This window comes from Ursus maritimus, unplaced genomic scaffold (genome assembly GCF_017311325.1).
Source record: "Ursus maritimus isolate PB19 unplaced genomic scaffold, ASM1731132v1 scaffold_16, whole genome shotgun sequence".
In the NCBI taxonomy this organism is placed as follows: Eukaryota; Metazoa; Chordata; class Mammalia; order Carnivora; family Ursidae; genus Ursus; species Ursus maritimus.
Window position 1 is genome coordinate 24,468,409 of NW_024424008.1, and position 18,538 is coordinate 24,486,946.

At 36.2% G+C, this 18,538-nt stretch overlaps 1 protein-coding gene across 1 annotated transcript in view; it reads right to left on the bottom strand.

Annotated features, from left to right (window-relative positions):
• CNTN5 (contactin 5) overlaps nt 1–18,538 on the bottom strand; it is a gene marked incomplete at its 5' end in the record, with an annotated part of 603,858 nt that overhangs the window by 44,281 nt on the left and 541,039 nt on the right. The window contains one exon of the mRNA XM_008688424.2: nt 17,163–17,272. Coding sequence (XP_008686646.2) covers nt 17,163–17,272 — 110 coding nt within the window. The remainder of the gene's footprint in view (nt 1–17,162; nt 17,273–18,538) is intronic.

Consider the following 18,538-nt stretch of genomic DNA (forward strand, 5'->3'; position numbering starts at 1 on the left):
TTCTGATCTTAGAGAAAATCTTTCAGTTTTTTACCATAGAGTATAATGTTAGCTCTGGGTTTGTCATATATAGCCTTTGTTATATTGATGTATGTTCCCTCTAAACTTACTTTATCATGAATGGATGCTGTGCTTTGTCAAATACTTTTTCTGCATCTGTTGAAGTGATCATAGGTTTTTTATTCTTCCTTTTTTTAATGTGATATATCACACTGATTTATTTGTTTATATCAAACCACCCTTGTAAATATGAAATAAATCCCACTTGATTGTGATGAATGATTTTTTAAAATGTATTTTTGAATTCGCTTTGCTGATATTTGGGAGTTTTCCATCTATGTTTTTCAGAGATATCGGCCTGTAGATTTTGAAAAAGAATTTATTTTTTATTTTTTGTAGTGTCTTTGTCTGCTTTTGGTGTCAGGGTAGTGTTGACTGAATAGAATGAATTTGGAAGCTTCCCTTCCTCTTCTAGTTTTTGCAATACTTTGAGAAATATAGGTATTAACTCTTTAAGTGTTTGGTAGAATTCACCTATGGAGCCATCTGGTCCTAGACTTTTATTTATTGGGAGTATTTTGATTATTGATTCAATTCCATTACTATTAATCAGTCTGTTCACATTTTCTATTTCTTCCTTGTTTAAGTTTAGAAGATTATATGTCTCCAGGAATTTATCTATTTCTTCTAGTTTTTCCAATTTGTTGGCATATAATTTTTTACAATATTCTCTTATAATTCTTTGTATTTCTGTGACATTGGCTGTTATTTCCCCTCCTTTATTTTTGATTTATATCTGAGCATCTCTCTTTTTTCCTTGATAAGTCTGGCTAATGGCTTATCAGTTTTGTTTGTCTTTTCAAATATCCAGCTTTTGGTTTCACTGACATTTTCTATTATTTTTTCATCTCTATTTCATTTATTTCCACTCTAATCTTTATTTTTACCTTCCTTTTACTAGCTTTGGGCTTTGTTCTTTTTCTAGCACCTTTAGGTGTAAGGTTAGGTTGTTTATTTGAGATTTTTCTTGTTTCTTGAGGTAAGTGTGTAACACTATAAACCTTCCTCTTAGAATTGCTTTTGCTGTGTCTCAAAGATTTAAGACCATCGCATTTTCACTTTAATTTGTCTCAATGTATTTTAAAATTTCCTCTTTCATTTCTTCATTGACACATTGGTTATTTAGTAGCATATAATTTAGCTTTCATGCATTTGTGTTTTTTGATTTTTTTTCTTGTAAGTGATTTCTAGTTTCATACTGTTGTGGTCAGAAAAGATGCTTGATATTACTTAAATCTTCTTAAATGGACTGAATTTTTTTTTTTTGTGGCTTAATATGTGATCTATCCTAGAGAATATCCCTTGTGCACTTGAAAAGAACATGTGAAATATTCTCTATATATCTGTTAGTTCTCTCTGGTCTAAGGTGTTGTTCAAAGCCACTATTGCCTTGTTGATTTTCTGTCTGGGTGGTCTATCCATTGATATAAATCAGTGTTAAAGTCCCCTACTATTATTGTATTACTGTCAATTTCTCCCTTTATGTTTGTTAATATGTGCTAGATGTATTTAGGTACTCCTATGTTGTGTGCATAGGTATTTACAATTTTTATATCCTCTTGTTGGTTTGAACTGTTTATCATTTTGTAATGCCCATCTTTGTTGCTACAATCTTTGTTTCAAAGTCCATTTTGTCTGATAGAAGTATTGTTACTCCATCTTTCTTTTGCTCCCATTTGCATGGTATAAGGTTTTTCATCCCATTACTTTTAGTCTGTACATGTTTTCAGTCTGAAGTGAATCTCTTTACGCAACATATAAATAGGTCTTATTTTTTTTTAATCTCTTAAGTCACACTGTGTCTTTTGATTTGGAGCATTTAGTCCATTTATACTTAAAGTAATGATTGAGAGATATGTACTTATTGGCACTTTGTTGATTGTTTTCTGGTTGTTTTTGCAGTTATTTTCTGTTCCTTCTTCTCTTGTGTTCTTCTCTCTTGGTTTGATGCCTTTCTCTAGTGTTATGCTTGGATTCCTTTCTCTTTATTTTTTGTGTATCTGTTATAGATTTTTTATTTGTGGTTGTCAATGAGTTCTAACATAACATAGTATGTGCACAGTAGTCTATATTTGGTTGATAGTCAAGAGCAAACACATTATAAAATTTTTACTCCTCTCTCCATGTTTTATGTATATGATATAATATTTTACATGTTTTTATCCTGTACATCCTATACTAATTTTTGCAGGTATAATTTATTTTATTACTTTTGTGTTTTAACCTCCATACCGGCTTCATAAGTGATTAATCTACTATCTTTACTATATGTTTGGTTTTACCTCTGAATTTTTTTTCTTTCATAATTTTCTTACTTTTACTTACTTTTTCTTTCCACTTAAAAAAATTCGGAGGAGGGGGAAAGATGGCAGAGGAGTAGGGGACCCTATTTCAACCAGTCCCCTGTATCGAGCTAGCTATCTACCAGACCATTCTGAACACTCACAAAATCAGCCTGAGATGTAAGAGGATATATCTGGATCTCTACAAACAGAACTTCTCTGGTGGTTGATCTCAAGGTATAAAATGGTAGCCGAGATTCTATGGGCAGATATTGGAAGATAAATAGAAGGTGGGGGAGCATCCATGCTCTAGTGCTGGGAAGGCAAAAGCCTCTGGCACTGGGGACTGGGCAGAAACTTGCGACCGGTAGCAGTGGGGAAAGGTCTTCAGGGCAGCCCCCCAGACTGAAACCTGGAGATTGGCCACATGTGTGTGAACACGGGGCAGCTGGAGGTTTTAGAAGCATCAAGGGCAGAGACGTGCCAGCCCTGGAAATAAAGACTGGGTGAATGGCTGTGGGGCACACAAACCAGGACGCTGTGGATTTTTAGTAGCACAGACAGAAATGGAGTCAGTGTGGCCTGGACAGCTCAGTGAGGAGCAGACTGTGATCTCTCTGTTCTGAGACAGAGGTTTGGATATAGTCACTTCTGCTCTGACTCTCAGAAGAAACATGAAAATCCACCAGGGAAAGCTGTCAGACAACAAAAGCCCCCCAAAAATAGTTCTCACTGAGCCCATTCCTCCCAACAGGGGGCAGGGCAACTATGCCCATAGAGGGTTGCTTGAGGTTCAGTGCAGCAGACCCCTACCCCAGAAGGCAGTCTGGGAGAACAAGAAGCCCACGTCCCTGAGGTCCCTATAAAACAGGTGCATCTTGCTTAGGTCCTGGTCAATAATTTGGACTCTGTACATTCCTACAACCACACTTAATCAGAATGACAAAGAAAAGGAACCACCAACAAAGGAAAGAAACAGAGACTGTGGCCTCTGCCACAGAACTAATGGATATGGATATAACCGAGATGTCAGAAATGAATTTCAGAGTAACATTATCAAGATGATATCTAGACTTGAGAAAAATATTAACAAAAAATATAGAATTTCTAAGGGCTGAAATGAGATCTAGCCTGGCTGAACTTAAAAAGGCTATGAATAAAATTCAGTCTAAACTGGATGCTCTGACTGCCAGAGTAAATGAGGTAGAAGAATAAATTAGTAAGTTAGAGGTTAAGGTGATAAAAAAGAAGGAAAATGAGGTGGCATGGGAAAAATGAGTCAAATTTTAAGAAATTAAGCTGAGACAGATAGTACTGACTCAATGAAATGTTCCAATATCAGAATTATCGGAATCCCCAAGGGGGTGGAGAGAGAAATAGGTCTAAAAAGATATATTTGAGCAAATCTTAGCTGAGAACTTCCCTAATCTGGGGGGAGGAAACAAGCACTCTTGTCCAAGAGGCAGAGACAACCCCTCCCAAGATCAAAGAGAACAGACCGACACCATGACATATAATAGCAAAACTTGCAAATCTTAGAGCCAAGGAAGCACTCTTTTTTTTTTATAAAGATTTTATTTATTTATTTGACAGAGAAAGAGACAGCCAGTGAGAGAGGGAACACAAGCAGGCAGAGTGGGAGAGGAAGAAGCAGGATCCCAGCAGAGCATGGAGCCCGATGTGGGGCTCGATCCCAGGACCCTGGGATCACACCCTGAGCTGAAGGCAGATGCTTAATGACTGAGTCACCCAGGCATCCCCAAGCAAACAATCTTGAAAGTGGCAAGAGGGGGAAGAGATTTCTCATGTACAGAAGGAGGAACATCAGAATAATGTCAGACCTGTCCACAGAGACCTGGCAAGCCAGAAAAGCCTGCTAAGACATATTCGGGGTACTAAATGAGAAGAACATGCAGTCAAGGATACTGTATCCAGCAAGGCTGTCATTCAGAATGGATGGAGAGACAAGGAGTTTCCAAGACTGGTAGAAACTGAAAGAATATTTAACCACCAAACCAGCCCTGCAAGCAATATTAAGGGGGGGGGGTGTCTTATAAAAGGAGAAAGACCCCAAGAGTGATACAGAACAGAAACTTACAGAGACAATCTATAGAAACAAGGACTTCACAGGCAACATGATGACATTAAAATCATATCTCTCAATAATCAATCTCAATGTGAATGGCCTAAATGCTCCCATAAATGACATAGGGTTGCAGATGGGAAAAAAGGCATGACCCATCCATATGTTGTCTACAAGAGACTCATTGTGAACCTAAAGATACATTCAGACTGAAAGTGAAGGGATGGAGAACAATTTTTCATGCTAGTGGACCTTGAAAGAAAGCTGGGGTAGCAATTCTTATATCAGACAAATTTGATTTTAAGCTAAAGACTGTAGTTAAAGATACAGAAGGACATTATATCATTCTTAAAGGGACTATCCAACAAGAGGATCTAATAATTATAAATATCTATGTCCCCAACAGGGGAGGAGCCAACTACATAAGCAAACTATTAATGAAAATAAACAGACATATAGATAATAATATGCTAATAGCAGGGGACCTCAACACTTTACTCTCAGGAATAGACAGATCATCTAAGCAGAAAATCAACAAGGACACAAGAGCTTTGAATGACACACTGAACCAGATGGACCTCATAGATATATACAGAACATTCCACCCTAAAACAACGGTATACTCATTCTTCTAAAACGCACATGGTTCCATTCTATTCTCCAGAATAGACCACATACTGGGTCACAAACCAGGTCTCAACTGAAAACAAAAGTTTGAGATTATTCCCTGCATATTCTCAGACCACAATGCTTTGAAACTGGAACTCAGTCACAGGAAAAATTTGGAAGAAACTCAAACACTTGGAAGCTAAGGATCATTCTGCTTAAGAATGTTGGGTAAACCAGGAAATTAAAGAAGAACTTAAGCAATTTATGGATACCAATGAGAAGGAAAACACATAGGTCCAAAACCTATGGGATACTGCAAAGGTGGTCCTGAGGGGGAAATACATAGCCATCCAAGCCTCACTCAAAAGAATAGAAAAATCTAAAATACAGACCCTATACTCACACTTTAAACAACTGGAGACGGAACAATGAAATAGGCCTAAGCCATGCACAAAAAGAGAATTTATTAAGATTAGAGCAGAGATCATTGAATTAGAACCCAGAAATATAGTAGAGCAGATCAACAAAACTAGAAGCTGGTTCTTTGAAAGAATTAATAAAATTGATAAACCACTGGCCAGACTTATCCAAAAGAAAAGAGAAAGGACCCAAATTAATAAAATCAAGAATAACACCAAAGAAATAGAAACGATTGTTAGAAACTATTATCAACAACTATATGCCAATAAATTAGCAACCTGGAAGAATTGGATGGTTTTCTGGAAACCTATAAATTAACAAGATTGAAACAGGAAGAAACTGACAAACTAAAAAGACCAATAACTAGTAACAAGATTGAAGCAGAGATCAATAACCTCCCAAAACACAAGAGTCCAGGACCTGATGGATTCCCTGGGGAATTCTACCAAACATTCAAAGAAGAAATAATACCTATTCACCTGAAGCTGTTCCCAAAAATAGAAACAGAAGGAAAACTTCCAAACTCATTCTATGAGACCAGCATTACCTTGATCCCCAAAAAAGGCAAAGATTCCATCAAAAAGGAGAATTACAGACCAATATCCCTGATGAATATGGATGCCAAAATTCACAACAAGAACCTAGCTAATAGGATCCAACAGTACATTAAAAGGATAATCCATCACGACCAGGTGGGATTTACTCTTGGGATGCAAGAGTGGTTCAGCATTCTCAAATCAATCAGTGTGATAGAACACATTAATAAGAGAAGAGACAAGAATCACATGGTCCTCTCAATTGATGCAGAAAAAGCATTTGACAAAATACAGCATCCTTTCCTTATGAAAACCCTTCAGAGTGTAGGGATAAAGGGTACATTCCTCAATTTCATAAAAACCATCTATGAAAAGCCCACAGTGAATATCATTATCAATGGGGAAAAGCTGAGAGCCTTTCCCTTAAGGTCAGGAACATGACAGGGATGCCCACTCTCGCCATTATTGTTCAACATAGTACTAGAAGTCCTAGCAACAGCAATCAGGAAACAAAAAGAAATAAAAGTTATTCAAGTTGACAAAGAAGAAGTCAAACTCTCTCTCTTTGCAGATGACATGATACTTTATGTAGAAAACCCAAAAGACTCCACCCCCAAATTACTAGAACTCATACTGCAATTCAGTAATGTAGCAGGATACAGAATCAATGCACGGAGATCAGTTGCTTTCCTATACACTAACAATGTAAGTGCAGAAAGAGAAATTAGGGAATCAGTTCCATTTACAATAGCACCAAAACCCATAAGATATCTTGGAATAAACGTAACCAAAGAGGCAAAGGATCTATACTCTAGAAACCACAGAACACTTATGAAAGAAATTGAGGAAGACACAAAAAGATGGAAAAGCATTCCATGCTCATGGATTAAAAGAATAAACATTGTTAAAATGTCTGTGCTACCCAGAGCAATTTATACTTTCAACGCTATCCCAATTAAAATATCAATGCTATTTTTCAAAGAGCTAGAACAAACAATCCTAAAATTTGTGTGGAACCAGAAAAGACCATGAATTGCCAAGGAAATGTTGAAAAAGAAAAACAAAGCTGGGGGCATCACATTGCCTAATTTCAAACTATACTACAAAAGCTGTGATCAGCAAGACAGCATGGTACTTGCACAAAAACAGACACATAGATCATTGGAATAGAATAGACTCCAGAAATGGACCCTCAACTCTATGGTCATCTAATCTTTGACTAAGCAGGAAAAAACACCCAAAGGAAAAAATACAGTCTCTTCAATAAATGGTGTTGGGAAATTTGGACAGCTATATACAGAAGAATGAAACTTGACCATACACAAAGATAAAATCTAAATGGATGAAAGACCTCAATGTGAGACAGGAATCCAACAAAACCCTAGAGGAAAGCATAGGCAGTAACCTCTTTGACATCAGCTAAAGCAATTTCTTCATGGTACGTCTCCAAAGGCAAGGGAAACAAAAGCAAGAATGAACTTTTGGGACTTCATCAAGATAAAAACCTTTTTCACAGCAAAGGAAACAGTCAACAAAACAAAGAGGCAATCCATGGAATGGGAGAAGATATTTGCAAATGACACTACACATAAAGGGCTGGTATCCAAGATCTATAAAGAACTTCTCAAAATCAACACCCAAAAAACAGATAATTAAATAAAAAAATGGGCAGGAGATATGAACAGACACTTTTCCAAAGAAGACATATGAATGGCTAAGAGACACATGAAAAAATGTTCAACATCATTAGCCATTAGGGAAATTCAAATCAAAACCACATTGAGATAGCACCTTACACAAGTTAAAATGGCAAAAATTGACAAGGCAAGAAACAATAAATGTTGGAGAGGATGTGGAGAAAGGGGAAACCTCTTACACTATTGGTGGGAATGCAAGTTGGTATAGCCACTTTGGAAAACAGTGTGGAGGTTCCTCAAAAAGTTAAAAATATGTTCCAGCAATTGCACTACTGGGTATTTACCCCAAAGACATAGATATAGTGAAAAGAAGGGCCATATGCATCCCAGTGTTCATAGCAGCAATGCCCACAATAGCCAAACTGTGGAAGCAGCTGAGATGCCCTTCAAAAGACGAATGGGTAAAGAAGATGTGGTCCATATATACAATGGAATATTACTAAGCCATCAGAAAGGATGATTACCCAACATTTGCATCAACAAGGATGGAACTGGAGGAGATTATGCTAAGTGAAATAAATCAAGCAGAGAAAGACAATTATCATATGGTTTAATTTATTTGTGGAACATAAGGAATAGCAGGGAGGACATTAGGAGAAGGAAGGGAAAATGAACTAGAGGAAAATAGAGGGGGGGACAAACCATTAGAGACTATGGACTCTGGGAAACAAACTGAGGGTTTTAGAGGGGAGGGGAGTGGGGGGATTGGTTAGCCCAGTGATGGGTATTAAGGAGGGCATGTATTGCATGGAGCACTGGGTCTTATTTGCAAACAATGAATGGTGGAATACTACATCAAGAACTAATGATGTACTGTTTGGCGACTAACATAACATAATAATAATAAAAAAATTCCCTTTAACATTTCTTATAAGGCTTATTTAGTGTTCATGGACTCCTTTAACTTTTGTTTGTGTGGAAACTCTTTATCTTGCCTATTCTGAGTTATAATGTTGCTGTATAGAATATTTTCGATTATAGATTTTTTCCTTTCAGAACTTTAATATACCACACCACTTTCTTCTGGCCTAAGATTTCTGCTGAAAAAGCTGCTGATAGCTTTATGGGGTTTCACTTGTATATAACTGTTTCTTTATTCCCTTTTGCTTTAAAAATTATCTCTTTATCATTATTTTTCACAGTTTAGTTATTACATGTCTTAATGTGGACCTCCTTGGGTTTTTGTTAGGAGCTCTGTGTGCTTCCTATAACTGGATGCCTTTCTCTTTCCCCAGATTAGGGTCATTTTCAGCTATTGTTTCTTCATATAAGTGTTCTTCCCTTTCCTCTCTCTCTTCTTCTTCTGGGATCTCTATAATATGAATGTTCTTAAGTCTGATGTTGTTGCAGAATTCTCTTAACCTATTTTCATTGTTAGTTATTCTTTTTGCTTTTCAGCTCGGGTGCATTCGATTGCTCTGTCTTCCAGATCACTGATCCATTCTTCTACACCCTCTAATCTGGTCTTGATATCCTCTAGTGTAGTCTTCATTTCAGTTTTTGAATTCTTCAGTGCCACTAGTTCTTTTTTATATTTTCTATTTGTTGAAGTTCTAACTGAGACTGTACTTTTTTCTCAAGTCCAGTGAGTATCTTTATGACATTACCTTGAATTCTTTATTAGGAATATTTCTTATCTTCATTTCATTTAGCTCTTTTACTGTGATTTTGTTGTGCTCTTTGAGTTGGGACATACTCCTCTCTCTATTCATGTTGTCTAACTTTCTATGTTTGTTTTTATATACCAGGTAGATTGGCTATATCTCTTGGTCTTGAAAGTCATGGCCTGTGTAGAGGAGGTCCTGTAGTAAAATATACACAAAATACAGCACAATTCCACATGGTCACCAGAACCAGATGCTTCAGAGGTTTCTCCTGTGTGAGCTGCTCTGGCTGAGCCACAATTGCCTGCAGCCCTGCCAGCTGCAATGACCTGCTTTGCTGTGGGCACACTGGACAGAGTTTGTTACACAATCTGTTTAGAGGCTTGGATGCAGCTGCTTCAGGCTCCTTTGAGTAGGGTCATCAGTCTACCCAGATGTTCACAATTAGCCTCTTTGCCACAGCTGCAGGTGGGCACCAAGGGGTAGGGCTTACACCCTGCAGAGCCACCTGGGAGGTCCAGTTGCAGGAACTGCTGGCATGCTGGTGTGTTTTGTTATCTTCCCTCATCAGGGCAAGAGTTACTTTGGAGTGGTACCTTCCAGGCCAGGGTGCCTGCTGGGTACAGTGGGAAAGGACTGGTTTGAAAGGATACCTATCAAGGCAGGCAGATTGGATGGGGTGTTTCCACAGGGGACACTGGGCAGGGAAATGGCATGTGGTGCTAGCAAGGTAAATGGAGAATGTTAGCACTGGCTTTTGCAAGTGTCTGGCTACCTAGACTGAGGGAGGGGAAGAAAAACTTCATCCACCAGCACTTTTGTTCCTGAAGAAATCTCCTGCAGATCCCTAGTCCTCCTGCACATGTTTTAACATTAGTCAATAAATCTCCTTCACATATATCCCAGGCACTTTTCAAACATGCTTCTGTGCTGCATCTGGGGCTGAGTTATTTAGTATGCTGCCTTGTTAAGGGTGGGAACTTGGTTTCTTATCATGCTCCAGCTGTTCAGGAGTTAAAGCCAGTGATTTTTAAAGCTCTTGGTGTAAAGTCTCACTGATTTTCAAAATCAAATGGTATGGGATCTCATCTTCCCAGTGCAGGTCCCCAATGCTGGGGGTGCCTGGTGTGGGGTCTATCCTCTCACTTCTCCATGCTTGTGATGTCCCTCTTCATTGTGGTTAGTTGCACAGTTAGTTCCCAACTGTGTCTTCAACACTCCCACCCTTTCAGATGTGGTCTTCTCTCGAAGATTAGCTCTGGAAGGTCTGTTCTGCCAGTTTTTAGGTCATTTTCAGAGTTAGTTGTACAAATGTAGGTGTTATGTTGGTGTGTCCATGGGGTAAGGTGAACTTGGGATCCTCTCAATCTGCCATCTTCCTTNNNNCTGCTGAACTTCTAAATGTGGAGTGTGAGGACACAGTTCAGCCCCTTCTCATTCCCTCTCCTAGCCTTTTCTTTTTTTTTTCTTTCCTCTCCTCTCCTCTGGAAATTTTTTTTTCTTTTGGTAGTTTCACTTAATAGCATGTCTTTAAATACCTCCTTTATGACTGCCACTTTAATGTTTTTACTCTGATCTTTTAGACTTCAAACTCATATATCCTATTTTCTACCTGACTTATCCTCCTGAATTTCTAATAGACATGTTGACTTTAAGTTAGCCAAAACAGAACTCTTAATTTCCCACCTTCAAATTTGTTCTTTGTCCCATTGTCCAGTTTCTCCTTTTTTTTTTTTGTTTAATGGCACTGCCATTCATTCATTTGACCAAATCAGTAATGCAGAAATCATTTCTCTTCCCTCCATATCTGATGAGTCAGCAAATCTTGTCAGCCCTGTGTCTGAAATATATTTACTTCTTACTCCACTGCTATGACCTTAGTTTAAGTCACCATCGTTTCTTACTTGGATTATTGCAAGAACCTCCTAACTTCTATTCCTGATTTTCTTCCCTCCACCTTTCATTCTTCACATAAGAACATCCAAAATGGTGTTTAAAAAAATGTAAATCAGAAATTGTCACTCCTCTCTTTAAATTGCCACAATGGTTTTTCATTGCATTTGAAAGAAAATGAAAACTCTGTAATCCACATATCCTTACATAATCTTGTCTCTGCCCGCCAACTTTCTACTTTTAATTCTACTCACACCATTGTTCACTAAGATCCAATTGCTTTACTTTCTTCTTTTCCTTAAAGGAACCAGGTGTGTTCTACCTTTAAACTTCTATATGCATTGTTATTTAAGTTTATTTTACTTGTTTGCTTCTTTCTTTCTTCTTTCTTTCTTCTTTCTCTCTTTCTTTCTTTCTTTTTTTCTTTCTTTCTTTCTTCTTTCCTACTTCTTCTCCTTTTTTTTTTTTTCTAATTTGTATTCTCCCATTAGGATTCAACATTCCTAAGAGCAGAACATTTTCTATCTTATTCACACATTTCAATTCAGGAAAAAGAACAGAGATGGCTGAAAACATGGTCTCTGCTATTTCCAAAATGGCACATAGTGCCTTTATAGTAACTAGCTCTTTCAAACATTGCAGGTAAATGTGTGTAAGTATGGCTAAAAAATGATTGGTAGAACTGATATGGTTAAGTACATAAAATTTGAAACCATCCCATGAGTTTGCTGACAGAAAAATACATTATTGTCACCATGCTCAGAATTCTACCACTAGTAAAATTTAGTTAGGCTTTTGGTTGGGATAGAATAGAGGAGGGAGGTAGTGGTGAGATAAAATATTAAACTTTAGTAGGTTACTGTATTTTAGTAATATTTAGTCAGTGAGAACTTTTAGCAAGTGAAAAAAAGAAAAAAGGTGAGGAGATGAGAGGAGTAAGTTCTAGGGTGGATAAGGTGAAGGACAGAGGTAGATCTCTCCTTAGGGGAGAAAGGGGTAAAGAATGCAGAGAAGGGAGGGTGGCAGAAATGCTTATAAACCCTATTTATATCACATTTATTTTTAAATCTACATGCAACTATCCAGTTATGAGATAGTATAAATTTAAAATAGTCTTTGCTGACCATATTTCACTTGAAACAACCATTAATGTCTTATTTGGCTACTGAATTATAAAAGGTTTTCATTCTCTGATATAAAAAGTATACATTCAATTTCCTAAATAAATAGAAAAATAAAAAATAAATAAATATAAATATATACCAAATAAATACATTTGATAACAAGATGACATTCTTTAATTTTTATTATTTCCTTTCTTCTACTGGCTTGGGGTTTTATTCTTTTTCTTGCTCCTTTGTGTGTAAGGTTAGGTTGTTTGAGAATTTTCTTGCTTTGTGAGGCAGGCCTGTATTACTATAATCTTCCCTCTTAGGACAGTTTTTGATGCATCTCAAAGACTTTGGACCATTGTGTGTTTATTTTCATCTGTATCCATGTAATTTTTTATTTCTTCTTTCATTTCTTGGTTGACCCAATCATTATTCTGTAGCATGTTATTTAGCCTCCATGTATTTGTGTTCTTTCCAGATTTTTTCTTGTGATTTCTTATGTTGTGGTCAGAAAAGATGCATGATATGATTTCAATCTTTTTAAATTTATTGAGACTTATTTTGTGGCTTAACATGTGATCTATTCTAGAAAATGTTCCACGTATATTTGAAAATGTGCGCTTCTGCTGTTTTTGGTTGGAATGTTCTGAAAATATTTGTTAGATCCATCTGGTCCAAGGTGTTATTTATTTATTTATTTATTTATTTATTTATTTATTTATTTTATTTTTCCAAGGTGTCATTTAGAGCTGCTGTTTCCTTGTTGATTTTCTTTGTAGATGAGCTATCCATTGATGTATGTGGGGTGTTAAAGTCCCCTACTATTATGTATTACTGGAACTTTCTCCCTTCATGCCTGTTAATAGTTGTTTTATGTATTTAAGTGCTTCTATGTTGGGTGCATAAATATTTACAATTCTTATATTCTCTTGTTGGATTGTTCCCTTTATCATTATATAGTTGTCTTCTTTGTCTCTTGTTTTAAAGTCTATTTTGTCTGATAGAAGTACTGCTACCCCATTTTTCTTTTTGCTCCAATTTGCATGATATATATTTTCTCAACCCTTCACTTTCAATCTGCATGTGCCCTTAGGCCTGAAACGAGTCTCTTGTAGGCAGCATATAGATGGTTCTTGGTTTTGTTTTTGGTTTTGTTTTCAATTCTTTTGATTGAAGCATTAAGTCCATTCACATTTAAAGTAACTATTGAAGGGTATGTGGTTATTGGCACTTTGTTAGTTGTTTTCTGGTTGTTTTTGCAGTTCTTCTCTGTTCCTTTCTTCTCTTGTGTTTTGATGGGGTTTTTTAGCGTTATGTTTGGATTTCTTTCCTCTATTTTTTGTGTATCTATTGTAAGTTTTTTGATTTGACAAGATGACATATTTTTAAAAACAATTTGTAAGGCACTATAAAATAGTATAAAGGTTACTGTGCTCATGGATTCTGTGTTTCTAAGTATAAAAATAGTTGTCAGAATTTGTGTTAATTTATTTGAATTTAAAAATGCAGTCATTGTGATGATTACTCCAGAATTTGGTTTATTCCTATTAACATTCTATTCTTAAGGATATTCCAGTTTTTTGATACATTTCCATTTTAAATGATATACACTTAGCAAAAATGTGCTCTGATCCTCTTGAGTGTTACTCTTGAGTGGTCTTGCTTTTGGTCTCTAGTCAAGCTTTGACCACAAAATTCCATAAAACTCTCACCAGGGTCACTAGGATCTCTGCATTGCCATATCCGTTTTGCAATCTCAGGCTTCATCTGTCTGAATTTCTCAGAAGCATTTTACTCAGTAGAGCAATTCTTCCCTTAGCTTCTGAATTTCTTCAGTGTCTCCTTTCATTTCTTTGGCCAAACTCTCTTTCTTTCTTGAGTTCCAAATGGTCAGGCATCATAGGGCTCAATTCTGAAACATCTTCTTTATCAACTTTCAGTGATCTCATAAAAGCCATTTATATACTGATTATTCCTTGGAGTTAAATCTACATCTCTACCCTTTCTCTTAGCATAAGACTTACTTGACAACTCTTTTTGAAATAAGAAGTCTCATAAAATTAAACGCATTTAAACCAGAATCTGTGATTTTTTTTTCCACTAACATTCACTCTTTTTCTGAGTTTTTCATCTATGTGAATGATATGTTATTCACTCAGTTTCTTGGGTAAAAATCTCTGGAATTATCTTTGATTCCTTTCTTTTTCTTAGTTCACGCTGAATTCATTTTCAAATCCCATCATACAACCACACAAGATATATCTTAAAAAGTTGCTTCTTTTCAATTTCACTGAGACTGCTCCAGTCAAAAGCAACTTCATTGTCTGGGGTACCTGGGTGACTCGGTCGGTTAAGTGTCCGACTCATGATTTCAGCTCAGGTTGTGATCTTACGAATTGTGGGACTGAGCCCTGCATCAAGCTCTGTGCTCAGCAGGGAGTCTGCTTGAGATTCTCTCCCTCTGCCTCAGCCCCCCACTCTCTTGTTCTCTCTCTCTCCCTCTCTCTAAAATAAATAAATAAATAATTTTTTTTTAAAAAAGCAAGTTCATTGTGACTTAGGTTGGAACAACTGCCTTTCTCTGTTCTCCCTGAGATCTTGTCTAGAGTCTATTTTCTACCCTCTAGATTAAGAGAGTCTTTTAAAAAGTAAGTCAGATACTGACTCTTCCTGTTCAAAATCTTTTAATGACTTCTCCTCATACTTGGGATAAAATCCAGATTCCCTTCTGTGCTTCACAACACCCCATATAATCTGGTCCTTGTCTTGATGCTCTTTCCACCACTTTCCTACTACCCTCTCTGTTGTTCACTGCTATCACACCCAAATCATTCCCTTCACGCTGTTACTTTAGAGACTTTGAGTTTCTTATTCTCTTTGCCTCTTTCTCCCTCATTTGGTCATGTTTTAATTCAAATGTCACAGCCTCAGAAAAGGTGACTTTTCAAACCTTTATAAATAGTACACTCTTTCACTCTCTACCTTCTTATTCAGTTTTTTTCTACACAGTATTTATCATAATTGAATTTATATAACACAATTATTTGTTAGTTTGTTTATTATTTGCCTTCCCTAATTCAATATCAACTTCATGAGGACAGAGACTTCATTTTGCTCATTGTTTTATCCTTAGCATCTAGCTTAGTGTCTGATAGGTACTTAGTGAGTTGTCAATAAATGTTTGTTGACTTAATGAATGACTTATATTTAGAAAAAGAAGAATTGTGCACAAATATAAATCTTAGATGATGTTTGCAGGACCTCCAAGATAGCTTTTGTTACAAGTGAGTCACAGTGGGAATGTGAATGTCACGCAGAAAAAAATTGAGTGTGGCTGGCTGTGTGAGAAAAGCACCACTCTGAGATGTAGGACCCTGGGTCCCTCACTCTTCTGTTCACCAGGATACACTTTGTGGCCTTTCTAAAAGTATGCACACCAGATGTTTTGATTCAGAAGTCTAAGTTAGTTTACACTTACGTAGTTGTTTTAAGTTAGGCTCCCTAGAAGCAGAACTTGAGAGAGAGATTTGAGTGCATGTGATTTATTTTGAGAGTGCTTGCAGGTAAACCTGTATAGAAGGGAGGAGAGAAGGAGGAAGAGAAGGAGTCGAGAAGGATTGTGGTCTCAGGTAATCAATTCAGCCTTGTCCTGATACACATGGCAAAGACTCTGCATCATAAAATGTACCATAGGTTGTTTTCTCCTTTAGTCAAGGGGCCAGTCAGTCTGTCATTGGCTTTGGGTTGCCTGATTGTGGGAGGGGAATTTTTCAGGTAAAGCGGCACCCCTCAGTGAAGGGCAGTTCTCCAAAGGAGAAAGGGAGACAAGGAGATATTAATCAAATAAACGTGCAATCATGATAAGACACATACTGAATTATGACCCCCAAATAATAAATCAAAGCAATATTATAGAAACAAATCCATGATACTGCATAAATGATTTCTTAGAAATGGTACTTGCTGTAATTCTTCAGAAAGATTGTGTGAATTCCTTATCATAAAAATCATTATCTAATGCTAGAAGTATATCAATCAAATATTTCTCAGGCTTATTTGAAACCTCAAATAGAATTTAAAAATGTGTTTTCAGTCTGAAACCAAGTTGGTGTACAAGTCCTATACTTGATCACTATTTAAGTTTAAAGGGAGCTAAGGTCTTGTGTTGGACGCTAATTATTTTTTGTCTTTTAGAAATTATCCCCCTAAATCCTATCCCTTACTGGCCTACACAAAAAATAAGGATCTTGAATTTGTGGAATATTCAAGTTCATAGATTATGTATGATCCTTTAGTTCTTGTGGAGACTAAAATTTCATTGAAGTCATTGAAATGTTATGAAATTGTCACCATTATAAAGCTGGCATAACTGTGTTGGAAAATAGCAAAATTTAAAAGACAAAAAGTTATTTGAATAAATAGGTATAGATCACCAAGTCCAAGCAAATTTTGAGAAATCAGTATAAGAGTTAAGATCCGCCAAGAGAGTATGATAGGAAAACTTGTTTTATACATTAAATTATTAGAAGGAAATAGACAAAAACATTTTTTCCACAAAAACATTTTTAACCACCAGTAATTTGGAGATCAGTAAATATCCACCTATAACTCCTGATTTTTATCTAAAGGTCTATTTTCATCTCCTTAAAAAAATTCTTTATATGGTATTATGGAAACTATTGTACTAAGAAATAAGCCAGCTAATGAACAACGTGTCAGTAAAATAGTATATTTCTCACTTTATTTGCCACAGAAAAAAAATTGCAAAAGAATGTAATTCTGTTGAAGTGTCACCAAACCATTTCTTTAGGAGAATGCAGTGGCAGCAAAAATAACAAGGTGTATTTTCAATAATTCTATTCATACCTCAAATCCCTGTGGTCTTCCTAGACTCTCTTTAATATGTTTCCATGCAACAAGAATTTCTGACACAGACACGCTTGTAGCCTTGACATCTGTGGGAGCAGCACTGGGTTCTGTACAAAGGAAAATGGAAATAATAAACTGTGATGGTAACAAGTTATATCTACCAAAGCATTGCACCTGAATCTGTCAGGTATTACTTCCTTCTACCTTATTTTTGAAATGAGGTGCTATGGTAGCTATGAAAACCACAACAAAATAAAAAGATGATCTTTTTGGATTTCTGTACTTGGGTCAAGTCTCATCAATATTTTACCAATGACAAATGACAAATTTAGCAAGACAAGCAAAGAAGATCTTTATCCTTGGATTAACCAGGACATTTCTGGAGAAGTTAAATTGTCTGACTTAAATTGTCTGCCAATCTAACATAATGATCAAAAGCGTGGACTAGAGAATCAGCCTTGGCTTTTTTGCGGCTGTTATATTTTGCTTTCAAAAATTTTTTTAAATTTACCTTTAGGCAAGTTGCTTTGCCTTTTTCCATGCTCCAGTTCCCTCATCTGTAATATGGGTATAGTAAGAGTACTTATTAAAGGGGTTTTTAAGGTTAGTTTTTGCTGGAATAATAGGTATGAAATATTTAGCACAGTGCTTGGCACTTTAAACATTCATTCACAAAATATTACTTATTATTATTTTATTTTATTTTTTACCCTTGCAGAGTAAAAATTTCATTATTTTTGTTGTTGTTGTTCCAACCACAAAACTACATTTCCATGATTGTATAAAGAATATGATATGAATCATGATTTTTAAAAGGCATGCATTGACTTTTAAGACAAGTATGGACTGAAAAGGAAAGTCCCTGAAGGTCTCAGTCCTATTTAAAAAGTATATTTTCATTTGTTCCTACGCTTAGTGACCTTTCTCACTATTTTTTCAAATACACCATGTCTGACTGGCATCCATCAAGAGGTGCACCTTATTTGAGGTTGCACTGTATGTGAGGAACAAAATATTCTCAGCTTTGACATTGTTGAATCATAAATACTATGTCACAAACACACGTTAAATGAAATGGCAGAATAAAAGCCATACTTTAGTTCAAACAGTTCTGTACAAAGTCAATTTAAAAAAACCCTACTGCATTAAAATTGTAGAGACTTAAATACTAACCCCATATCACTGGTAAGACTTCAGATTAATCTATTGAAATGTTTTTTGTTTGTTTGTTTGTTTGGATTCAGGGAGCCATATGTCAAAGCCAAGAGTTTAAAGTAAGATATTTAAAAATCATTATTAGAAATATTAAAGGAATCATAACCATTTTCTGAGATCTTTCTTTTTCAAATGAAAGGTAGTAACACATCTACCTG